Source organism: Amblyomma maculatum, chromosome 2 (assembly GCF_055883805.1).
Source record: "Amblyomma maculatum isolate TAMU_Amacu chromosome 2, ASM5588380v1, whole genome shotgun sequence".
Taxonomy (NCBI): Eukaryota; Metazoa; Arthropoda; class Arachnida; order Ixodida; family Ixodidae; genus Amblyomma; species Amblyomma maculatum.
This window is the reverse complement of record NC_139345.1, coordinates 98958884-98984956: the sequence shown is the minus strand read 5'-3', so window position 1 is coordinate 98984956 and position 26073 is coordinate 98958884. Positions and strand designations below refer to the sequence as shown.

The 26073-nt window shown below is 51.8% G+C and overlaps 1 protein-coding gene across 6 annotated transcripts in view; it reads right to left on the bottom strand.

Moving 5' to 3' along the window:
- Ptpmeg (protein tyrosine phosphatase Meg) overlaps nucleotides 1-26073 on the bottom strand; it is a 305511-nt gene that overhangs the window by 15430 nt on the left and 264008 nt on the right. For 5 of the 6 annotated variants that reach the window (XM_084594816.1, XM_084594818.1, XM_084594817.1 and 2 more), the window contains 3 exons: nucleotides 7268-7513; nucleotides 4058-4121; nucleotides 295-455 (listed from right to left, as the gene is read on the bottom strand). In XM_084594816.1, coding sequence (XP_084450942.1) covers nucleotides 295-455; nucleotides 4058-4121; nucleotides 7268-7513 — 471 coding nt within the window. The remainder of the gene's footprint in view (nucleotides 1-294; nucleotides 456-4057; nucleotides 4122-7267; nucleotides 7514-26073) is intronic. The other variant, XM_084594814.1, reaches the window with a different exon arrangement.

The window sequence follows — 26073 nt, the reverse complement described above, 5'->3', positions numbered from 1 at the left end:
TGCACAGAATGGGAACTGCATATGCACATCTCTCGCTACCTCGTTGACAAAGAAAAAAAAAAAGAAAAAACCAGGAAGAACATTTCTGATACACACAGTGGCTACTTCTGTCATCATGGCGGTACTACTTTGTACTTCAGTTTCATCCAGTCCACAAAAACGAAAGTGACTTGAGAGCAGCACGCTATTTCAGTTACAAAAAACAAAAACAAAAAAAAAAAAAACAATGGGCGGAAAAACTATAACCACTTCGACTGCCCGCCCATTGACAGTGGCTTTTGTGTTTCTCTTTACCTCGAACTGGGCGATGGTGGCGCCGCTCTCGAGCCCTTCGGCCAACAGCAGCATCGACTCGGCCAAGGCGCCTCCGCCGCCGCGGTTGCCCCGGCCCGCCACTGCAGAGTCCGGAATGTACTGAAAGTCGGGCTCCTCGATCTGCTCGCCTGCGGGGACTGCTGGGCCGCATCGAGAGGCAAGGGGAAGGAGGGGGAGAAAAATAGGGGAGGGTGGGGGAACAGTGGCGGCAGGGGAGACAAACGGGAGAAGGGACGAACGAGCAAAAGAGAAGCGACGCAAGGGAGATGACAGGGAAGGAGAAGAGGGAAACACACACACCGGAGAGATTAATGCAGGCGCAACGCTCTCCATTTTATACAAATGCGATAAAAACCACAGCGGACAGTTTCAACAAATGCGGCCCGCGTCGTGGAACGCAAAAAAAAAAAAAAAAAGGGGAAATACATATATCGAGTGTCGCATTCCACCAAAGGAGAACGAACAATCGCTGCGGGCAGCTGCGATTAATGCTCCCGCCAGCTTCGCAGTTGGGCCTCCATCGGGCCTTCCTGAATTATTCCTTTCGAGCATGGCCTTATAAAAATTAATATAGAGCAAAGAAAACGGACACGAGAGAAAAAAAAAATGGGACAGGAACGAAGGATCATCGTGACCTTAATTTGGGCGACTTCCGCGCTCCAGTACTCGCGCGTCGTTACGCAAAAATCTGCCGCAGCATCAGTGAAGCGAACAGCTTCTGTAAAAAGTTTCATTCCTAAACTAGCGCGCGCCGCGGCTTACGACCAGAACCACGTATGAGACGCTCATCAAATCAAAACCCGCTGTAATTACTTTCTACGACTTTGCCAGTACGCGGCTAAATTTGGAGCAAAACCCTTTTTTTTTTTTTACACAAGATTAAAAAAAAAAAAGCCGCCTAAGCCCAGCTGGTGCTCAAATTCTCGCCCAGATCGATACCACTCCCACGGGAGAGCGGTGCAGAGAGAGAGAGAAAGAGAGAGATAGATTGCGGCGTAGGGGCACCGTGCGGCGGCCCGGCTTAGCTCCCGAGCGGCAGCCACCGAAACAGCCGCTCGTAAAGCGTGCTTCTCCACGAGTAGAGTTTCGCACAGGAGAAGCCCAACCTACGCGCGGCCTTGGAGCGGCGGCGAAAAAATCGCTTCCGCGTTCGTCGCCGCCGCGCTCCTTCCGGCAGTCTCTCGAAACGCGTAGGCGCACTGCTGAAAGAGGCATGAAGGGGAGAGGGAAAGGGAGCAGGATGGTACGTTTCGCCGCGAAGCTCCCATCAGTCAAGCTCCGAACCCGCAGAAGAGAGGCTAGCCGCTCGCGAAGTCGCTCTGACCGGACACAGTAACACCCGTCACCGCACTGTGAGAGACGCGTTCAGCATATAAAGTGTCCTGAGTAACGATATAACATTGGCGTTCACAAAATTCGTTAAGACAAAGGCTCTTCTCGAAAAAGTTCGGCTAGTTTGCTCGAATACAACGCTAAGCAGCAAAACAAATGAAAGTAACGAAGTATACATGTATTGCTGTTACTGCCAATGTCCTAAGGGGAAAAACAAAATGAATCCGACGAAGGCCGCTTCAAAGGGCATTGCTCTTGGATTTATGACAAAAAAAAAAAAAAAAAACTAATGCGTCGCCACGGTGGCTCAGCCGTTAAGGCGCTCGGCTACTGATTCTGAGGAAGCGGGTTCGAACCCTGCCGTGGCGACCGCGTTTCAATAAAGGCGAAACGCGAGGCGCCCGCATAGTGTCCGATGTCAGCGCAAGTTAAGCTAATTCCAAGTGGTCGAAATTTCCGGAGCCCTCCACTACGACGCCCCTCACAACGCGAGCCGCTTTGGGGAGTTAAAAACCACATAAATCAAACCAAACACACGCCAATGCAGAGAGAAAAACTTTTGATACACGAACTACTCGCTACATACCAATACGTCCATCAAGAGAATGTAGTCAACCAGCAGACATTTTCCTAATAGGTGTTGGTTGACAGCGCTGATGAAACGAAGCGCAGCAAGCGTTATTACAAGGTTGCTACTATCGATGCTGCAACTCGTACAGGTGGCAATGTAGAGTAATAAAACAGGCCACAACTGCCAGTGAACGCTCGCTTTCATTTTGCGTTAGTGCCTCTATGCATACACTTTCTCTCTTTGTTCAATTCTGTGTTCTGGACGCGAGTAGACGCGTTCGGTGGCACACGCTCCAACGTACAGCCTGTGCTTCCTGAGTCCCGACTTCACAGCAACATGTTCAAGAGCACCGCTTATGGCAGCCTCAAAAATTTAATTTGAACAATGCCACAAAGCGTTCGGACATGAGGTAGAGGAAATTATAAAACATGTGGCCAAAACACAGCACCAAACAAACACACCCGAGAGGAAACAGCTTCGTAAGGAGCGGGCTAACGCGGCACGGCCAACAAAGTAAAGAGCGGCAATAGTGCTCACGAAAGACACAAAATGCAATCGCAACCAAAACAAGCTAGCTTTTCACCAGTGGTCAGGATTTATTTCAAATCCACTACGCCAACTACTGAAAGGAAAAAGCGGAAGCAAAGTACATGCTCATTATCCGCAAAAATAATGCAGTTAAAAGGAAGAAACAGAAACAAAACAACAACAATAAATAATCCTCCACAGCACGCAACACGGATACCGGGTCACGCTGGTCATCACACGTACAAGTAAAGACTGCGTTATTATATTCATTCGACTTCTATGACATATAGTTACGAGGAAATAAAACCTTGCATTGTTTGAGCGGTCTATAAATTAAAAAGTTAAATAAAAAAATTAGAATAAAAACAACGAAAACGCTTCGACAAGTACACAGATGTGCCATAACTCAAGAACAGGATTCTACATCTAGGAAGTCCGTGCTTACACTAGAAAAAAAAAAAAAGAAAAAAAAAAGCAGACCGCAAGCTGCATTTCTTTGGCTACTGCAAGAGTGCGGCTGCTTCCGGTTGGCTGTACTTGGCTTCGTGTGGTAGGACAGCAGCGTTCCAACTCACAAATAGCTCTTCTCGAGACAGTGGAGTTAATAAAACGGATAAACACTAAGAAGCGACACTCGGGACAAATATAGGAACAAACTCGGGTGAAGAACGCGCGAATTTTTTTTCCTGCCCTCGCCTCTCCCTCGCTTTTCCAATTCTGCACCGAAGTGGTACCTGTTGGTGGCGAATTTTTTTCTTTTGTTCTTACATATATGGCGCTCGTAAAACAGCCATTTTTCGACGCAACACAATACCAGAGCAGATATGACCGCCTTGTCACATGCCATGTTTAACAGAACGTTTTTCTTTTTTTTCAACTAAGTCCGCCTCTGGAGGTGAACAGGTTTGCCACCGTGCCGATGAGCGGTGATCAGAAGACAGGGAGATAATACTTCCGATTATAAGCATGCATGTTAGTCGCAGTACGAGAAAATAGGATGTGATATACCTCACTGCACATGTTTTGAACTCTCTCCGGCGCACGAGCTGGCATTTGGCTTCTCCGTCACTGCGCGAGTCTCTACCCATATAATACCCCAAATAGTAGACGACAAAAGTGCCTTCAGATGTGATAAAAAAGCAACTCACAACAACAGAGGGCGATAGGCGCGCTAACTCGTGACTAGAGCGCGAACAGCTGCCGAGAGGCGCTCCCCCCAAACCAAAGTAAAAAAAAAAAAAAAAAAAAAAAAAAAAAAAAAAAAACGAAAGAAAAGGACGGCAAAGTCCTAGAGAAATAAGGAGCGCTCACCTTGCGCCTTGACGGTGAGTACGAGCTCGCCATTGTCCTTGGGCGCCCGGATGAGCTTGACCACCTGCGAGAGCCAGAGGGCCAGGCCGGGCCTCAGTCGGCGCACGTACAAAACGCACAGCCAGCGCGGCACGCAGCAGCCGCCCACACCGGCGGCGGCAACCGGCGAAGGCGGAGTCGGCACCCGGCGGCTCCATGACGCGAGAACTGAGGCGACGCTGGCACGCGCGCAGTTCATGTCGCCGCGCGCGCTGCGCTCCTCGCTGTCATGATCGCCGCCGCACCGCCGTACCACTGCACAGGAGCGCGACGCGGCGGCACGCGTTCGCCTTCGCCGAGGACGCCCACGCAAGTCAGCTGAGCTCCGGACGACGCCGACAACGCGGAGAGTGCGACACGCACCCGAGACGAGCGCGCGCTCTCCTCCAGCAGCGGGACCCGCACACACACGGTGCGCGCGAGAGAGAGCCGACGCTCGGTGTCGCTATCCTCCCTCTTCCCGCCTTCCTCGACGCCAGTGCCGCCGCCGGTCGAGCCCTTCGCGACAGGGCGCGCGTAGCGCTCGTGTTGCCTAGTGCTGCCTGCTGCCCTCCGAGCGCGACGACACTCTATTTCCTCGGGGGAGTTTGAGAGAAAGGGTCGCTCCACTAATGAGCTTGAACAAGTGCACTGTACTGTGCCACCACTACCGCTGCACCTCCAGGCGCGCGCGAAGAAGCGGCAAGAAAAAGGCGGGCACCTGCGCGGGTCGCTCGATAAAAGAACGGTGGTGACCGCCACAACGCCGCGGGAGGATGAGGGCGGCACGCCAAAGAGGAGAGGTTACGCAATCTGCCGCTGCCGTACGCGGAAGAAGAGAAGAAAGCAACGGAGGGAGGACTCAGATGCCGTCGCTCTGGAAACGCAGCGGCCGGCATCGATACGTAACCAGCAGGCGAAGGAGCAGGGGACGCCCACCCGAGAGTGAACAGGAGAGGGGGGGTCACCTGCAGCCGTCGTTCTGGACCGTTTGCGACTGCTTTCGCACACATCGGAAGCCCGGATAGCGGCACGGCGCCGACGACTGACTGCGTGGCCCTGAATACAGATATGGAACACTGATTCGTTCTGAGAAAGCGGGGTATGTCATTTCGAACCAATTCTCATCACTGGGTTCCATTTCCTATAATAATCATGGGCAGACTGAACGATGCAGTCGACAACTGCAGCGCCGCAATGAACGAAAGGCGAAAGAATCGTCCAGAAACAGGATTGAGATGACCACGATTATGACGCCGTGCTTAGCGAAGTACAGTTCTCCGTACGGAGACGTATGGTTAACGCTAAACGAAAGAAAAGAAAACAAACACACAGGGTATTATTCCGAGCGCGCGTCTGAGCTGCGCGGCAGTCTCGAATGCAACTGTCTCTCCCGCTGCTACGTTTGGACAAGGTGCGGCCAAGTGCTGTCGGCGCGCGCTCCTCTCATATCCAGTCTCCAGCAGTGTCGCGTCTAAGATACGGTCCTTGGTTTTCAGCGCATTTCCTCGTCGGGCAGCCGAAAAGGCGCCGCGAAGCCGGAATCGATGCTGCCATAGAGCGTCGGTCGGAGCAGAGCAAAGCCCGGCCAAATCGATGGGCCAGGTGATTCACCTGGCCGCCGACGAAACGCCTCCACGTGCGTGGGCGGCGGCGGCAGTACACGGATGGCAGCGCTACGCAGTGTCTGAACGCGGAATGGCGGCTGCCATCTGGGACGTCAAGTCGAACTCCTTTTCCGAGGTTCGCTAGACATTTCGCGACTTTGAAGAAAAAAAAAAATAATAAGACGCGCAGACAGCAAAGCTTAAAGGCTGAGCAAAACAAGCAAGACGGGTATAAAGTTTGCGAGCTATTTTCTAATTAATGCATCTGATTTTCTAATAAATACGCTAGTGATCTGTAAAGCCGCCGATGTTTTTGTTTTTTTCCCTTAACTGAGTGTAACCAATAATGAACAGCTAAATATAACCGACCGATTTAGGGGCCCGTCGCGGTGCTACCTTGGTTCGAGCGCTCGACAGCTGGCCCAAGGAGGCGGGTTCAATCACGGCCGCGGTATTCAGTTTTCCACCACCAGGTGATCTAAACTTCCAGAGTCCTCCACTACAGCGTCCCTTGTAGATGAGTCACTTCGGTAAGTTGAACATATAGTAACGACACTTTTAGCATGGCGGAAACGTACCCATGTACACGTGTAAAGTCGTGCCTTGCTTTACGCGGGTAAAAACTTTCCATAGTACAGCGCTCCCTAAAACGAATCGTAAGGAAAACAGTATGTTAAGAAAAGAACATCTCGCGATTAAGGTCTCCTCCCGCACGTATGTACATAAAATGGGCAGCGAGGCTAAAATTCTGCAGTGTTGTAAGCGAGAAGTACTTTCGGTGACAAAAGTTTCCAGGACGCGTCATCAGGAATAGAAGCCCATAACGGCTCCGTTATTATTAGTTGGTGAGAGGAGACTAGAGCTGCCGAGGCGAAAATTGTGGAATGGCGTGCTGTGACCGTCAAAGAAAAGAAATATGGGCGAGTCGGGAAGGGTTCATCTTGAGCAGCGCGAAGCACGTTACAAAGTGGAAGAAACAAGGGACGACGCTCGTGTCGCTCAGCGCTCGTCTCGTCTCTGGTTTCTTCCACTTCGTCTCTAGTTTCGCGCTGGTTTAAATCTACATGGCACTTGTACGCCAAATTCGCTTTTCTCGACTTCTAGAAACTTTTGCACGCCATACATAGTACGTTAGTCTAGTCGCCGTTATATTCAATGTGGTGCAGGCATGATAGGCCTAATAGCGTCTGATGGCGGGATGACGTATTTTATACTACGACCGTTCATGCCACACAAGCGTCTTTCAACAGAGAGCACGCTACAGCAGTTTTCTTTTGAACTGTCATTCAAGGATTCAAATCGCTTCTCAGCATTTCCACTTTATCCATAGTTTGGACACCGAGTTTCCCTCCCAACGAGGCGTAAATACACCCAAAAAGTTTGGTTCCCCGTAAAACTGTCTACAGTTCGAATTGTCCTTATTAACCAGAGGTACATTAAAGGGCACGACTGTTACAATGGACTACCGAACGCTCTCTGCACGCGTGCATACCGAGGTGCCGTCTGCTCTAGGTCAAAAATTTCGAAGGCGACCGTCTCCGCAGCGATGCCCCGTGCACAAATGCTCGAGTTTCTCGTGGCCCACCTGTTCGTGCGAGAGGCCAGCCACGTCTCGTCCGTTGATGAGCAGCAGCTGGTCGCCCTCGCGCAGTCTGGGCGAGCACGTGTCGGCGGGCGTGTGGGGCACGACGCGGGAGACCAGGATGGGAAGGCTCTGGTCGGCACCCCCCTTCACGTTGAAGCCGAACCGGCCCTCGGCGTCGGCGCGCATGCAGACGCGCACAGCCGGAGGGCCGCCGCCCTCGTCCGCACCCGCCGCCGAACCGTTCGCCTGCAACACAGCGGAAGAAACGTGCAAGTCAGAGACGGGACAAGAGACGGTCAAGGTTCCACATATTGCACCACAATAAAATAAAGTTAAATAAATAAATAAACAAACAGAAAAACGAAAGTTTGATTCTCACTGAACCCATGGAGAAAATGAACGTCGAGAGAGAGAGAGAACTTTACTTCAAAAACAAAACAAAAAAAAAGGGGGGGGGGGGCAGTGAGTGGAGTCTTCATCACGCTCAAAAAGCGCACCCATCCGTAGGGATAGTGCCTGCCCGTTCAGGAGCCCATAGTCCCTGGCGCACCCCTTTGTGGTACAGAAGTGGCTAAATATGTTATCAAGGATGCTTCGACATTTCGAACTTTGTCACGCGTTCCGCAGAGAAGATATAACAGTTCCATGTGTTAACATGTGAGCGCTCCAGGGGCGTGAACGCAGCACACCAGCCAATTTTTCGCCAGATGAGACGCGAGAACCCTTCGGTCGCCGAAGAGCGCTGGGTATCACTGTGTTCGTCGTAACTGCACAGGTGCGGAGAAGAGCGAATGTCAATAATAGAAATATAGGCAGCTGTAATATATACAGGCTGGTAGCAGGCAGATACTGTGCGAGCTGTGCGAATCTGTTCATTGCGGTTTGTTTTTTCTTGTTCCCAATTTTTGGAAGCCATAGCCGATGCCGATAACTGGACATCATTGCGCGACAAGCCACACACCTCTGCCACACACCTCTGCCACCGCTCTTTCGCACGAAACGCCATCCTTTTACTGCTCCCGTACCTCCTAGAGACGCGTACAAACAGCGAAGCGAATGACTGGCACATTGAGATCGAAGGATCCAAATGACTGGGCCGTAGCACACAACGGCGGATAATGCGATTCCCGACAAATGGCAGAGGAAATGAACAAAAGAAAGAAGACGATCGCAAGGAGCGAGCGATTGCGAATCGAAACTAGGTCACATTCGATGTGGCAAGGGCAACCGGAGGAAAAGCCAAGAATCGACGCCGAGTACTGTACTAGAATACAAAAAAAAAAAAAAAAAAAAAAAGAAAAGCAGCGAGACTTTTTGTTCTTGTAATGTACGCCTCCTCAGCGAGCGAAAAAGAAAATATAAATTGAGCAGCCGAATGGGTTATTCCGATTTACAGAAGCGAAGCCGTGGCACGCGCATAAAACGATAATCCACTCACACGCACGACTGATGCTGGGGTCGAATGCGCAGCTTTATAAAGAAATGAAACTTCCGCGCTCTCGCCGCGAGACACCGAACGGCGGGGTCCGCGTCATTATTACCTGAAAGCATACATGGAAAAATTACTCTTGAAAAGCAATTAAATTAAATTACTAATTACTTTGCTGAAAATCGCAGGAAAGTAATTAAATTACATTACTCATTACTGCTCCTAAAAAGTAATGAAATTACATTGCAATTGTTTCTACTGAGTAATTCAATTACTTTTAAATTACTTTCTAGTTTCTATACATGCAAAAACTAAGTAAAGCTATAAACAAAACAACGACTTGTTCTCCAGACGCGAAGCACAAGCATTCTTTAGTCTTCCCGCCAAAATCCGTCCCAGAGAGCTATTCCTTCCCTCTTGCCTACGGCACTTGCAATTACAAAAACAAAACAGCCGCAAAAGAAGACAACAAGAAAAGCAGAAGCATGGTCGAACGGTCGTGAAATGACCGGCTAACCCAGCGTCCCCGGAGCTGTCTCCGCCATTTGAAGAGCCCGAAGAAGCTAGGTTATTTATTGCTTCCGCAGTCCCAAGAACCGACGTCGGCTGAAAGACAATCACAGCAGGCCATTTCATCTCAGGTGCAAGGGCTGCGGCACTCGCAACGAAAAAAAAAAAAAAAAAATTGTGGCGATACTCAGAAAACAACGTTCATCGGCACTTGCCGCAGCTGCGCGAGGCCGAGATGGCGGGAGACCCCCCTTGGAAGCCGTTCGGTGCACCAAAAGTGCAGCCTGGCGAACGGAGCCGCGGGATGCCTAAGATTCCACATTCGCCACGTATACAAGAACGAGAGGGCCTGCTTCCCACGCAAGAATCCATCCCAGAATACAATTCCAGCTCGTGGTGACGACGGCGTCAAAACCACGCAGTCGCGCCCACACATGGGGGGAAGGCAGCCAGCCGCGACGCATTGATGAACAGGAGCAAGCACTCGGGTACAGTGAATGCGCGCCTTGTGCGCGCGTAACAGTTTCCTACCGGTGGCGATCCGTGGGCCGCACTCCGCAGGATCACAGAAACACAGGCACTCCCGCGTAAGCTGCTCCCGGGGCGCTATATATCTATAAGCGAGCGCCCAAGAGGCGATAAATTAGCGCTCCGGAGAGGCGTATTATGTATGGGCCCCTTGGGCGTGAAAGGTTTCGCGGACACAGCGTGCTTCTGCACAGTGGATGCAGAGAAACCCATTCTCGGTCTTCCCAGAGCTCAGCGCACCCGCTTCTTTCCCGTCGCCGAACGCGTAACTGTCTTGGCAAGCGGTGTACCTGTGGGCAACGAAAACGCTTAGGTGGAGAAACAGGAAAAAAAAAAAAAAGGCTAAAGATAAACTACAAAAAAAAAAGAAAAAAAAAACTCGGAACGACGAGGGACTATTATGCGCAGCGAGCTGCTAGCAGCAGCGGTCTTCGGGAAAACGGCTGCGAAACACCGCTAATATGACAGAAAGCACGGGCAGCCATTTCAGCAGTGATGGGTTTACGACGCAGCAACGATTATGAGGAAAGCGAAATGCGCGCGCGGAAGAGAGGAGGAGAAGGGGCGGCACAGCAAGCTCGCTGCGCTGCTCCCAGTCGAGCAACAGGAGAACGAGTTCCGATTAAGGCTATGGGGCGAGCTTTTTCACGGAGTCCCCCGATTGCACTCCCGGATCGAGCGGCAGCACGCACACAGAAATCACTCGCCGCGACTGCGAGGAAGTGAGAGAGGGCAAATAAAACACGCCGAGAGCGAGAGAGAGAGAGAGAGAGAGAGAGAGAGAGAGAGAGAGAGAGAGAGAGAGAGAGAGAGAGAGAGAGAGAGAGAAACGAGCGCAATCCTTGCACGTAGTACCAGAACGAAAGATGTCGTTATGGCTGCCGCGCTTTTCAGAAATGAAGGGCGCGAACCAGACCGGCCGGCTGAGGCTGATAGAACTTTATTGTGAATAAGGGTGGAGGATTGAGGGAAGATAGCGAGCGGTCGGAGAGCGAAAGGAGCTGAAACAATGAGCGCAAGATTCCATAATTACGCGGGAGTTTTCGACAAAGGCACATCGATTTCGATCAGTGTCTACAAAATAATCTTAACCAGAAAGAAAATCGAGGCATAAAAAAGTATAAAACGAAGCAGGCACAGCTGCGCAGTACAGTTTCAAAGGGAAGACATGCGCAGAGAGACAAAGAATTAAGCGCTTGTGGCTTAGCGAACACACACACACACACACACACACACACACACACACACACACACACACACACACACACACACACACACACACACACACACACACACACACACACACACACACACACACACACACACACACACACACACACACACACACACACACACACACACACACACACACACACACACACACACACACACACACACACACACACACACACACACACACACACACACACACACACACACACACACACACACACACACACTACTGTTCCCAAGGACGCGGGATCGAATCCCGGCCTCGGCGGCAGCTTTTCGATGGAGGCGAAAAGCAAGGCGCCCGTGTGCTGTGCGATGCCAGTGCACGTTAAAGAACCCCAGGTGGTCTAAATTTCCGGAGTCCTCCACTACGGCGTCTCTCATAGCCTGAGTTGCTTTGGGACGTTAAACCCCACAAACCAACTATATATATATATATATATATATATATATATATATATATATATTAAACACGCAGTTATCCTACGAATCATCTCTCGTTGATAGGCAAGATGAAGCGTTAGCACTGCGGCCAGCGACTGCTTTCGGTTTCCTGTTGTATCCAGCCTCAACGCCGGAAGCGGCAACCGCCGCCAAGGCAAGAAAACCGAAGAAACAGCAACAGCAGTACGAAAGCGGCGGAGCCGAGAGAGAAAGGCGCGTTTCAAGACGAAAACGGCAAGAACCCAAGTACGTGCCGCACGAGACCCGTGCTCAACGGGAAAAGGAACGATTAACGATGCTCCGCGCTAAATGCGGAAATTAGATGAAAAGGCGAGACGGCAGAGAAGACGAGGAGAACCAAAGGCACGCACGCGTACACAAACGAGCCTCGCCGCGCGCATTTGAGGAAGCGGAGAAAAACGGGCATTCACCAGGAAGCTCCGCCCATCAATCCCACTGGGAAACGGAGGCTTCACGATGCACAAAGAGCGAGCCTGCAGCCAGCACCGCCGGAGCAAGTAAGCGCTAACAGTGGGCGCATAACCGGATGGACACGCGTCACGTGGAATAAGCACAGACAGACATAAAAAGCGCACACGAACGTTTTCTCGTAACTCCCTCGCCGCCTACGCATAATCAGCGCAGTAGCTGCAGATGACGATTTTTCGTCCATAATCCCTATCAGCAACCTTTTTAAACTTTGACAAAGTGTACTAGCTACGACAAACAGAACGCAGATTAATTCATACTGACTAGAGAACTAACTGCATGCTTACCCACCTCCCCTGTCTTACATTAGGATAATGGAAAGTCAAGAAGAGGGCGATAATCAAACGAGATATAATATCGAGGGAGAGTATCGATCCCAAGCTTCAATCCATTCACTAAAATACGATGCTCACGAGCCGATTCCCTTGGGGCCTTGTTTATCGAGACACATTAAATGGATCGAGGGGGGGCAGGCTCCGGATACAGTCGCACACTTCGCGCTGGCGGAGCTGCTCCCGGCGCAGAGAGACACGTGTTCCGACGCGGAAGGAAACGGAGCGCAACCCACGCGATATTCCACGAATCGCCACGGAAGTTCGAGTCTGGCGCGCCAAGTCGTTAAGAGACTTCAAAGGGAAAAGGGACCACCAAAAATGGCTCGGAGCGAGCGCCATTCTTAAAAGAAGAGCTGAGCGAAGAGGATGAGAAATAAATAAACGAACTTCAAGAAGCAGTACCCAGAACGAAAACGGCGCTGTTCCGCGTTCCAACTTCGGTGCCACGACTGCAAGACGTGATGCCAGATGTTAGGCCAGGCGGCGCGCGGGCAGGAAAGAGGAGGAGAAGGAGGGGGGTTTGAAATCCAGACGCCGGGCGCCTTTTTCTTCTGCGAAAGAAAAACAAACGTGAGCACAGCGCGTGCTCATCCACGCTCGACCTCTGGCGAAGCAAAGGAGACGACGGACTCTCGCACGCGTTTTTATCTATTGGAGAAAAAAAAAATGACGCCGATTCTACACTCTACATGACCGACCCGAATATTTGAAAACGTCGGAATTTAAAGCCAAACGGATAATAACGAAAAGAAAGAGAGAAAGAAAGGCGTCCTCTTTCAGAGTGGAAAACTGAACAACCGTCGTAAACGTACAGTACCGGGAGGGGTGGGGGTGGAGGGTTCGAGCAGCACTGCCGCTTCTGGTTGCGTTCCATGCTAATCAACCCAGCATCGATCGCCTCGACCTCGTCTGTTCAGCAGTCATCATGGGCATATTAAGCATCCTCGCTACAAGCCTACGTCGTGGCAAGTCTTTTTCTGTTCAGACGTTCCAGCTCAATGACATTCAGAGTAGCAGCACGGAGAGGCTGCCTTCGTCAGAATTTGTGACGGTGTCACACAAGGCTTATGCGACGCGAGCCAGCTGGCGACACTCGGGCGCCGCGCTAAGGAGTTGGGGCGTCGTGTGTACTATTGTATCTCGTTCGAATTCGCGCTTATTCAATGGCTTGCCGGACTGCGCTTGAGAAAACGGGCGATGAGACACTGACCTGAGATATACGGGAAGAAAGGAGTGACGGAGTGGTCACCGAGGAACGAGTGCTGGAAGTTATATGTTTAGTTCCATGTTTGCCTGTGTACTCTTTTGTACGCGTTTTAAAATTAGAGTTTGGAGCATGTTGTAGGGTCAAACGGTTTTATTAATTGCAAGTTTTCGTTTCTGACACACAAAAATAGCCAATTCGATTCCTTTCTACTTAACGTTCAATGCTTTGCTGACTACATCTGCATCTCCAACATGTATAGATGTTTAAAATAACACAATTGAACTGTGGAACAATTTCGAAAAGATTAGTAGCAAACCGAATGCTTGCTTCTTTCTACATTTCATAACTGAACTGAGTCATCTAATGTGTGTTCTAAATGTGATGGCAGAACATCGAGGCAGCAGTTTTGGAGCAATATTGCAGTTTGGAGCAGAACGGAGCTGAGCGCAGAGCACATAAAAGAGCACACGTCGTAGCCACTACCCACGACCACGCATTCTTCAACAGGGTGTCGCCATCAATCGCAGCCAGCGGAAAAGTTTCGCCCTTCAGACCGGCGTACGCCGACGAAGTCGGCTTTTCAGGGACGCGAAAAAACGGGGGGAAGGGGGAGAGACAGACTCTCCGTCCTTCTCCTCTAACCTCTGCGAGCCGAAGTTTCTTCTTTTTCCGCGAATAGTATCATCGCCGCCACAGCATCAATCACAAGCTGACAAAACGCCGTCCTCGCGTCGATCACGGCGAAGACCACGGAGCCCAGTGGCTGCAGTGTGGGGGTAGCGTGAAATGCTCTCGGTCTCGTAGTAGAGATTGCACGCGTTCGAGGCTGTCGTAACTCGGCAGAGTGAAATGGCTGCGGTGGAAAACGCCTTCCGTGTGCAGCTCGATATCTCGACGAAATGGATGAGATTTTTTTCTTTTGCACGCACAAAACTGTTCTCGCCCATACATGAACTCAGCTTCGCGCTTACTACGGCGAATCTAGGAATACACAGCATAAGGCCAGCATTAAGGACCTTAAAGGGGATGTACGAGACTGCGGCTCATACACGACATCGAGAAAAGTAATGTCTCCATGTCCCATGTGCGATCGTGACGCCTGACTATCAGATGCGAGAGAATTGACAGTGGTCATGTGGAGCAGTGTTGCTTATGTGTACTGCACTAAAATAGCTCGAAGAGAGGCATTTGAAAACTGGAAAAGAATGGAAAGGTAAAAAGGGCAGAAACATGCCTTATTACGAATGTGTCCTACGGGGAATGCGTGCTACCACGTCCCCGTCTTGTCCATGGCTCTCTTTTGCTCCGAACTGCAATCCTTGTCAAGCCCACTTTCCAGACTATTGAATGAGCTACGCAGATCCGCGGAAAGACTGGTTAAGAGTTCGGACTGCTGATGTTACATTCCACGCACCGGCTTTCTCGGCTACACACTGTCCTGCTGTCAGAACACATCTGTCCTGTTTCGCCAAACGCGACTCTGACTCTTTACAGGTAAAATGCTGCTCCGTATCTCTGGGAGCACAGTGAAATATTTCGCGGTCCCGCAAGTCCCATACGCGGGTAAACACGTGGCCGCGGCAGCGGCCGACCGCTAAGCTAAGTTTTTCCAGGGTACAAAGTCATTCAGGCGCAATAATAATAATAATAAATTGGTTCACAGGAAGGGAAAGGCGCAGTAACTGTCACACTTGCTCTGTGGACACCCGAAACGCGCCGTAAGGGAAGGGAGGAAGGTGGGAATGAAAGTGGAAAGAGAGAAAGAGGAGCCGTAGTGGAGGGCTACGGAGTAATTTCGACCACCTGGGGATCTTTAACGTGCGCTGACATCGCACAGCACACGGACGCCACTTCGTTTCGCCTCCATCGAAACGCAGCCGCCGAGGCCGGGATTCGATCCCGGGAACTCCGGCACAGTAGTCGGTCGTCTCGGAAAGCGCACGTATGCCGTCTTCGAACCGAACGCCTCCCTCCCTCGTGATGCACGACGCCCATCACCGGCCGGAGAGGAAAGACACCCGGCCGGCGCAGACTCGTCCACGCGAACGGCGCGAACCAGGACGCGGAAAGCGCGTGCACACCATGCGGGGAAAGGGGGGTGTGGCTCGCGACGGAGGGCCAGACGTCGGCCATGCGCGAGCCCGCCGACCCGTTGCTAACACGCGCCCAGAGGAGCGAAGAAAGAATGCGCCCGGAGAGAGACAAACAAACAACATCGTGATCGAAGTGACACGAGTCGATTACACGCTCGCTCGCCTTCTCACTGCCCCTCTGCCGCCGGCTCAGCACTGAGGTCCCAGCGGCGGCGGCCGAAACCGGCCCGTGACGCCAATCACCATGTTAGGAAGAGAATGGAGAGGAAAGGGCGGCTTTGAGCAGAAAAACAAAAACGCCTACCAAAAAGAAGAAAACAAAAATCGAGGTGAATCACGCGGCCGTACTTTGCGCCAGCTTTGTAGGCTCGCGTCGCAGTTTTTATTTTTTTTTTATATGTATCTTTGCTTTACGCACTTCCCGAGGCACTCAAAGCAGCGCGGCCTTTACAACGTTTCCTGTTTTTCTTCGTCCTTTATTACTCCTGGCTGCTTCGTAGACTTCGGCCGGCCGGCGCCAACGGGGGAGAGACGGCGCTCCAAAACGCCCTGCGCTTGTAACTGGGTCGGGACCGCGACGACGAGGCGATAACGGCACTGCTCCGGTGCGACGGCCGCCGCGCGAGATGGAGCTAACGCCCTGCGGGCAACGTAGCGGTGACGGCGGCGCCCACTCGTCGCTCAAAGAACGGCCCCGCGCGGACACCGCAGCACTGAGCCAATAAGCGGCGGCCTCAAAACAAGGCAGCAGTAAGGCTGTCGGACGCGACACCCAGGTAATGGTAGCACATGCAAATTTTATGAAGCACGGTCTCTAGCAATTACGTATTTAAGGCTGAAGCCTTTCTAGGCCAATGGAACGAAATCCCGTGCGCGTGATCTGTCATATTCCGCGAGATGTGCTCGTCCAGACTCGCACTTGAAGATAGTGTGACACTTCGCCTTTCCCTTCTTGTGAATCAATTGCATGCAGCACTGCAACGAACGCCGATAAGAGGCAAACGGTGAGAGGCAAATGATAGGGGAGGAAGGGTAGGCTTTCGCCATTTTCCTCTTGAGAAACCTGATACACTCTCTAACTTTTTTTTTAATGCGTAAGTATTACGTGGTTATGTTTGAGAGAGAGAGAGAGAGAAACAACTTTTAATGCCAAAAGAGTAATAATTAAGGCATGTCGGCCTGGCGTGGCCCCCAGGTGGGGGCGACGCTCTGGACCCACGCGACAAGCGCCAGCTGCGTCTTCTTGTCTGAGCATGTAAGAAGTTGGTCTCAGCTCTCCTCGGAGGAAAACTAGTTTGGCACAGAACCTTGTCGGCTTGACTGCGTCGAAGTGAGAGGCGATAAGGAAAAAACGGTTGGTTGGTTGGTTTGTGGGGTTTAACGTCCCAAAGCGACTAAGGCTATGAGAGACGCCGTAGTGGAGGACTCCGGAAATTTCGACCACCTGGGGTTCTTAAACGTGCACTGACATCGCACAGCACACGGGCGCCTTGCTTTTCGCCTCCATCGAAAAGCGGCCGCCGAGGCCGGGATTCGATCCCGCGTCCTTGGGAACAGTAGTCGAGCGCCGTAACCACTGCGCCACCCCGAAGGAAAACACGAATGGCTGTATTCGATAGAGGATGCAAAAATGTCGCCAGGGAAAAAAATTGGTAGATGTGGAGACATTAGTTATAGTCGATTAAGTGAACCTGACGTCGAAATAGCCAACAGTAGTAACGGTGACGTCCAAGTGATCCCTCACTTTCGGTCGCCTGGCCTATGAGGACGTCGGAATAGTGACGTAGTTATGTCGAGGTCGGTATGTAACGTCATTGTGCCACGTCAAAAACCGGAAGTGGGCGTGTTTCGACACGAATGAGCCGAATAAACGAGTGAAATTGATAGGAAAGTGCCGTTTAATTGAAGTTAGAAGAGAATTTCGGAGAGCACGGCAGAATCTGCGGTGGAGAAATGCAAAAGCCTGAGCGTTGTCTATACGCGTGCAGCACACGTATAGTGAACTAGAATACTCAGTCTACTACTATATGCACACATAACGTCGCTCGCTCTTTGTCGAACACAACCAGCGTTCCAGTGAACGCACCAAAGTTCACCAGCGTTCTACAATTAGTTTATAAGGAAGGCGCAGTATCTGTCACTAGCGGAATCTCGCTGACACATCTCGCGGACAAATCTCGACGACGCGAGATTTCCATTATGAGTCTAGAAAGGTTCTCGCCTTTAAAAAACTGAAAGAATATGCGCAGCTTGCTACACAATGTCGCCAACGACGCAGCTGCTAACTTCCCCGGGTGTAATCTCTACAAAGGGTGCGCGATGTACTGTGTGCAGCAGCAACGAGCAGGCTTGCGTATTTCTCCAGCACAGATTCTGGAGCGCTATCGGAAAGTTATTGTTTTACAAAATCTGAAATGATTCGATAATTTGCCTTTTGCTAGAACTCTGGTCGAACCGATCACTACGACCATTTTCCTTTCCCCTGGAGAGCTTGGCTTCAATCGCACTCTGTAGATATCCAAAAAGCTCCTGCGGAGAAAGCGTCCCTTTCAAAGAAACAAGCCGTGCAGACAACATACTTTCTTCCTGCTCAGGCGCCCTCGGGGCAGCTGGCTGAATGTTTGTACACAACTCAAGGTGCGGTTTGCTCGATATACGCGACCACAGATGACAGTAAACTTTAAGTCGATGCCACTACCCAGCTCCTACGTCAAAAGAGAGAGAGAGAACGTTAGGAAACAAAAAAAGCGAGACGCTGAACGTTGCATTAGGTAACTTAAGTGCGATGAGGCGAAAGCGTCGGTTGCGAAGTGGTCCGAAGCCTTTCATTACCGGCGCCTCTTTCTCTTTTTTTCACTGCCACCTTCCTCTTCTTTACTGGTCGGTTAAGGTGTCCGCGGAGAATTGTGACAGGGGATCTGACATTCCAACCAGAATTGTCGGAGGCTGGCTGGTTCTGGCCCTGATGGGGCTGGGACAGGTAGGTCACTGCTACTTGCGGCGGGGGCTAGCCTGCCACCGAATTTTTATCTGTTGTAGGCCGTCATTGCACTCGCCACCGCTTCGGCGGCGGACGACGGCTGTTGCGGCGCGCGTCTTTCTTTCCCTCTTCTTTTTCTTTCTCTATTTTCTCTTCTGTCCGGCACGAGGCATCGGTCTTTCCACTTTCACTCCCACCTTCCTCCCTTCCCTTACGGCGAGGTTGAGGTGTCTACAGAAAACAAGTGAAGACAGTTACCGCGCCTTTCCCTTCCTATAAATCAATCAATCAATCAATGAATCAGGCAGCGGAGATGGCTCAGCTAGAGCCAGTAGCAGGCCCGTGCATTTTCTTTTCCTTCTTCCTACTGCCACAACAATTGTAACAGACACTGCGCCTGTCCTTTGGTGTCAACCAATTTGAAACGCCGCTGATGCCTGCTGTACTGCGTCTATTTCTATTACTCTGTGGTGCGGCGTTCGAGGAAGCGCCCCAATGAAAGGCGCCGCACAGACGCCTGGTTCGGACGCTCGGCGGGGTCAACTTCGTATATGCGTGAATCGTCTGGTGACGTCATCATTAGTGCTGACGTCATGACCAAATGTGATGTCATTATCACTTCTGGTTATGTGGCATAGCCGGGTGACATCATATCCGGTCATGATGTCACGGCCGATGACGTCACCGTAATATGGCGTCATAGTCATTACTCACGACTAGCCATGAGTAATGCCTATTAAGAACTAGTTAGTGACTAGTTAGCCATTAGTACTAGTGAAGGTGTGATGATCGTGGTGCTTGGTACAGCTTCAGTGGCGAGGCGAGGCGCTGCTGACTGCGCTTCAGGCGTTTCGCTTCTCGTTAATTACAATTACTAATTACCTAATTAGTAAATTATTTATTTGCATACCTACCATGTTACTCATTACTGCACGACCCGTTAACTACCTTTCGATTAGTTACTGTTTACCAATGCCCATATATGGTGCGCTCTCGAAAGTGTGACTGCCTCTGCAGACAGCTCCTGCTGACAACGATGGAAAGGCGTTCGCCTTAATTAAAAGGTTACCTGTAGTGTCGAGTCAAGTCACGAGACGACAATTCCGGTTTCGCTGTCGACGTGAGCGTTGCGCCGGCAAACTAACTTGGCTCACACGCGCTCTCATATAAGGCAGCAGCTAGGACTACGGCGTACAACCGCCTCTATTAAGCGGTTCAACGTTCTTTGCCTGCCGTAAACATGAAGCCATTAGCGATAGTACAGAGTGCCGCATTCTTCTTTTATATTTATTTTTTTTTTCTGAAACAGTAGTGCCATCCCTCACAGCCACTCCCCGTTGCGACCGGTAAAAGAAAAAAGAAAAGAAAACAGATTAAAACCTCGATATAATTTACATTTATGCGAAGAAAGGCGTGACAGTGGTCTCCATAGCAGCCAAACATTTTTCTCCGGAATGCACGCAATATCAGAGCAGCTGACGCTTCCAATCTCGTGCAGTGCGTCAATGCCGTTGCAACGACGACACTATACGCGCCTAACATTCCAGGTGGGAGCAACAAGAAGCGACGGTACAATCATCGCGAGGCAACGCGACTCGGGACACTCCAGAGCAACAACGTCAATATCCGCTCGAAGTTGAGCGCCCATTCGAGAGCTGCGAACAAAAAGCGACGGCGGCAACGTCAAAACACGCCAGGATGTCGTCACGAGTTCGGTTCCGTCGGACAGAAGAAGTGTCGAGCTCGGCTGCAATTGCAGGAAGCGGAAATTGCGGTGAATATGAATGAGGCACCTATACGAGCCGAAGAACAATGCGCACAGCGTGCACAGTTCCACGCATGAGATTAAGTCTCGTCAAGATAAACGTACAGAGAGGCGAATTATTCTACATATCCAAAAGTTAGTCAACGAACGCCGGCACACAAAGCGTACCATTCACTTGGCACCAATGTTCCTATACAATAGACTGTACCGATGTTCTTTCTTCCCCTTGCGACTACGTGTCTACTACTAGTAATTTCCAATCTATCAGCCTTTTTTTACTCAAGCCTCATTCTCTTCGAGAGCGTATAAACGGCGTTTAGAATATAACTCCTAATTTTGTCTTTGCTTATTGGTACGTTTATATATATATAAAAAAAAAAAGAACGTTAGGGAACATTTCTCTCGCAAATAAATACAGCATGGTGGCATTACACTTTGCGAGAGAAGGCAAAACATAGAAGACGCAGCGCAAATCAATGCGCCAAGAGGACATTAGCGCAGAGGCAGCAGCGCTTCCTCCGAGCGACGTCTCCGATTGGGGGAAAAAAGGAGACGAGGAGTATAGAAGTGTGAGCTCCTCATTATCGCGGGCTCATCAGAAGGTAGCCCCGAAACGCGACCAACATCATAACGACCGGTGGCCTTGCAACAATTTGGTTCGAGCCGAAAAGGAATTCAGCAGAACTTCGCCATCTCAAAACACTTAATTTAGAAGACCAGCGGCACTTTAAAAGGTGGCTCAAGAGTAAGAATCTCTGACTAGTACTGCGAGCATGTTAAGAAACGAAAGCGTCACATCAGCCCGGAAGAAAGAGTACGAGGGTGACGCGCGTTGGCCAGTGGGAGCCCGGCAGTAATACGAGGAAAGACAACATCTTGGGGTAATTAAATCGTAACCGGTGTTTCTGTTCTCTCGTTTTTTAAAACGCAAGAGGTCAGACAGAACAGGCACTTTTGACAGTGGCAATGCACATAAAAGCGCCTCGTCACCTGCCTCCGTTGCGGCGTACCTTAGAGGACATCAGCGAAGCACGCGTGAGCGGCTTGGTCGAAGACGGCGCACCTCTGCCCCTGCCGGCGGGACGACCGCGTTGGTCAACGGACTCGCTGTTGCCCATGGGGCTGCCATCACCCTTCTTTCTTCGGACAGCTTGTCGTTCTTCCTCTTCTTCCTCTTCCTCGTGCTCCATTTCGTTGGCCATGCCCCTGCGTTCCCGCCACCAGCAACGAAGCGAACTGCAACGCTCCAGGCCCCGCTTCGCGAGTGCCGAGCGCGGCGGATCCTGACGGTGCTGCTGCTGCTGCTGCCGACGGCAGAAGGACGAAGAGCGCCACAGCGTCACGCTCATCACGGATGAGCCTTCGGCGGACGTCCAGCTCAAACGCACACCAGGGTCCGGACGCCGGTGGTGGGCCATCCTGTGCTCTCCAAACCCAGCGCCGGCGAACGCCGCAGGCACGCACCCACCACACGACACACACTCCGTCGCTGTGTCTACGCGCAGGCCTTCTGCGCAGCGGCTCCGAGGAAAAGTCGCAAGAAGATGCTAGTGTGCCGAGGCGGTTTAATTGCGAACTCACGTGCCACCATCACTGAATCGAACGTCCACGCCGGCAACAGCTTTCTCTTTCTCTCTATCCTTGCGTCAGTCTCTCGGGCTGTTTACGGGAGGGAATTGCGGCGTGTGTCCCCCAGGAACCAGAACAGCAGTTCGGAGTTCGGCTTCTTCGAGTGGCAGCGGCGGACAACCAAAACGCGTATCTAACGCGTTGGGCCCCTCCCTTTCTTAAGAAGCACCTGACCACTGCGCGCGCAAAGAAAAGCGGCCGAAAGCTTGCTGCTCCTTCGGTCCGAGAGAAGACCGCGAAGACAAGCGACGCGGCGCGATACGGGATGATGGAGGTCCACCACGGCCGTTATCTATACGGCAAGAGGGACCTGCGACGCGCGGCCGATAGTGGAAGTGCACCAAAAGAAGGACACTCGGCCCTTATCGCGCCCGGACGACGCCGTAAACGCGTGGCGGACGGTGCTTCTTTGCTTTTATGGCCAGCGAAATGAGTCCAGAGGCGACAGGTGCTGTGCGCGCATGCAGGGAGGAGTCGAGTAACGAGAGCGATCTCCCGCACGTGTGCTGAGACGGTGTTAGGATCGCACAAAACGATGTTTGCTTTTTACGTGCATGCACGGTGTGAGGATTCTCTCCTCGCGAATGGAACGAACATGTCCACGTATCTGAAGGCTTCTTTGTAAGTATCCCGATCTTCCCACAAACGCTGGACGGTCCTGGCGCCATTTCCCGCCAGAAATATTAGGTGGGCGCTACAAGCCGCATACCAGGAAAAAAGAAAAGCGTCCCATCTGAACTTATTGTGGAATCAATTTTCTATGATTTCTTCTCACGTCCGCCGACGAAACCGCCGTGCGCCGCTGTCTATATATTCACCCGCACAGAGCGCGCCACCTGGCGGAGATAACGGCCAGCATCAGCCAAACAGACCAATCCGACCAGCCGTGAGAGCGCGAGGCGACATTCATGCGAGAGTCTTCATGCCCGTTCGCACAATAAGGGGCAGAAATAAAATCCGGAAAGTTGGAGGAGTTGTCAGGTTAGCACTATGTGCCATTGTAAAGAAGCTACGATTGCGGCACCAAGCAGGAAGGTAGAGAACCAAAAACGCCCGCAAAACGCGCAGCTACAAGGACAGGATATAACCTTTCAGACGCGTAACAAAGCCTTTCGCGGTGAAAACAAGAACACAGTGCTTCATTACCGGAAACAATGGCGGGCGCATTGCCAGCGTCGCCGAGTGTGCTGTCCGCACCCCTCCCTCGCACGCGGTCAAAGATCGAGACGGAGATGCCGGAAACGCGGGAAAAAAAAAAAAAAGAAGAAGAAAAAACTGGGTTTACACACCACATTACGTCACACGCAAGAGATATACGCACATACTACGCGAGTGCCGTTGCGACAGAGCACGCTGAATAGCTCGCCTCAAAAGCGATTCACCAACTGCACGCGGTCCGCAGCGACCGCGTTCCAGGAACGCACCACAATGGTCGCTAAATGACGACCGACGTTTATGGCGTTTGAGCGTCGACACCAGATCTGTCCCTCTCTTCCGCCTGCTCTTTAACAAACCGCGCGCGTGCTCAAACTCGAGGGGCGGAAAAGGGAGCGAGAGAGAGAGAGAGAGAGGACAGTGACGGCAGGACATCCTCCTCAGACTCGGTTGACGACTTGACGAGAACTGCTCGCTAGAATACCGCAGAGGTTGCCCAATTCTCGACAAGGCGCGGCCCAGCGGTCTGGCTCGGCCCTTTTCGCGGAGGTTGAAGAGGACAGAGAGGGAGACCCGACCAGAACGTGCACTCGAGACAATTGTGAGGGCTAGGCGGGGGCAACCGACGACGTATACGATTTCTAGGAAACCACTCTCAAGCGCAGTAACGGGCGATTTTATTTTTTTTTTTCCTCTGCGCAATCACAGTCGTGTGCAGCGCGCACGTATACTCTGCGCGGCGGCTGGACGCCAGGTTATCAAAAATTACTGTGGAAGGGCCTTCGACGCCCGACCACTCAAAGCCTTTGTTTAGCGCTGGTCTTCTTGCTGGAGGCTCGCCTTTCGACGACAAAAGCGACGAGAGTTCGTCAGTCGCGTAAAAGCACAAATTGTAGTCGACGCTTCACACGCAACTATATTCCTTTTCTTTCCCCTTTGGCCGGAATCATTCCAGCCGCAGCCGAGCCGAGTAAAGCCTTGGTATGCCTCAGCAACAGAAACAACAGTCATAAAAACGACGCAACGCAGTACAGAAAACAACTGCGCGAACGTTGAGTATCCTCATCCTCCCCCCCCCCCCCCCCCCCCCCCTCTCTCTCTCTCTCTCTCTCTCTCTCTCTCTCTCTCTCTCTCTCTCTCTCTCTCTCTCTCTCTCTCACACACACACACACACACACACACACACACACACACACACACACACACACACACACACACACACACACACACACACACACACACACACACACACACACACACACACACACACACACACACACACACACACGGCGGGGGCTGGGTGCCGTTCCGCCGGGCGCCACAATTAAGCGCCCGCGGGGCACAACGGCCTTCACCGTAACGCTGCCCTGCGCAGAGCAGCGGCGGTCACTCTCATATTTCCCACGGTTGGAGCTTCTTCTTCCGGGCCTTCGGCGTCACGGTGCGTGAGCCTCCGTCGTGCTAGCTGGCCGCTGCTCTTCTTCCTAGAAACGCGCGGTCGCGCGCTTCCGTTCGCTCTGAACCACGTGGAGAAAGCGCGCGCTGCTCGGCTGGGCAGCGTGTTCGCGCACCGTGCAGTGAAGAAGACGCGAGCACTGGGACGAGGAGGGTCACTGCGTGGTCGACGGGAGCTCGGTCCAAGACTCGCCGAGGGCAAAACTCTCTTGATACGCGACGCGTGACCAACTTCACGCAAAGTGAACCGCGCAGGGGTCGCTCCGAGTGTGCACATAGCACTTTCGCACGACGCGAGAGCGCGCCACGTGACGCGGTACTCCTGCGTAAATATAACACGTACGACAGGATGGACGTGCGGTTGAAATCCAGCAACAAATGTTTCCGCAGGAGAGCTGTTATAGTCTGTTACCACAGGCGATACAATCAGCGTAACTGCGCTTTTCCCCGGCGAACCGCTGTGCAGGTGTAGCGCAAAAGGAAACAACCTTCCGAACTATAGATTTGAAAGTCTCACGCTTCAAGGAGCAAAGCACAAACACAAATCTGATATCGCGATGAGATGAGACTCAATTCGTCGTATTTTTGCGAACTCTCATCACATTATAAAGCCCTATTGTCACGCAAATGAACCGACTCGAATTCATCCTACAGATAATGATGTTATTGCTCCGAAAGCCTTCTCAACGCACTGTAGACGTATGGAAAGCCGCACTTAGGCACGCAGGTATCAAACAGTGGAGCGCTCAGAATTTATTTCGACTATCCGTGGGCCTTTAAACGCGTACACGAGCATCTTTTGCACATTTCACCTGCATCGAAGCGTGGCAGAGAATCGATTCCGCTACCTCGTACTCAGCGGCCGACTGCAGTAATCGCCGGGATTAAATGCACTTGTATGTACTGTCGCCCTGCGCCCCTGCCCCACGTTTCCAGATTTTCATTCACAACTGCGCGCGAGCACATGCTCCGGACGCTATAGCTTCAGCCTCTCCTTGGATAACAAGCACCTCTTCGCTCACGCCACACGAGTTCGCCATCGACCAGCGAACAGAGCTCGGCAATGCTCCAACCAGCTGCACGCACCCCGCTGAGAATTTGCATGCTTCAGGCGACGAACAAAAAAGAAGCGCACGCAACAACAACGTTCGATACGCGCTCGGCTACCGCTGTAACGGGAGCAAGTAATGACTTTTCTTTATCTTCATCCAGCCGACATGTGGTACATTCTGTCTGCTATTACCAGCCGACCTCGAAAGCTACCATCACTGTACAGTGCACCCGTAATGGACTCTGCCGCAGACCGAGCAGCGCGGTATATGCAAGCAGGCTCGTTTCATCGCCCATGCGGCCCGGCGCACAATGCACAAAGGAAGCGTCGCCAAGAGCAAAAGCGACCACAACAAACGCGCGAGACGCTGCACGCGCGCATACATGATGTGCACGCACCACTCGTTCCTCCGGCGAAGCAGTGCACCGTCCGGGAAAAAGGCAGACAAAAGGCCGGCAGCGTGGGCGGCTTCTTCGAGCATGAAAAGGCGCCACTGCACGGCG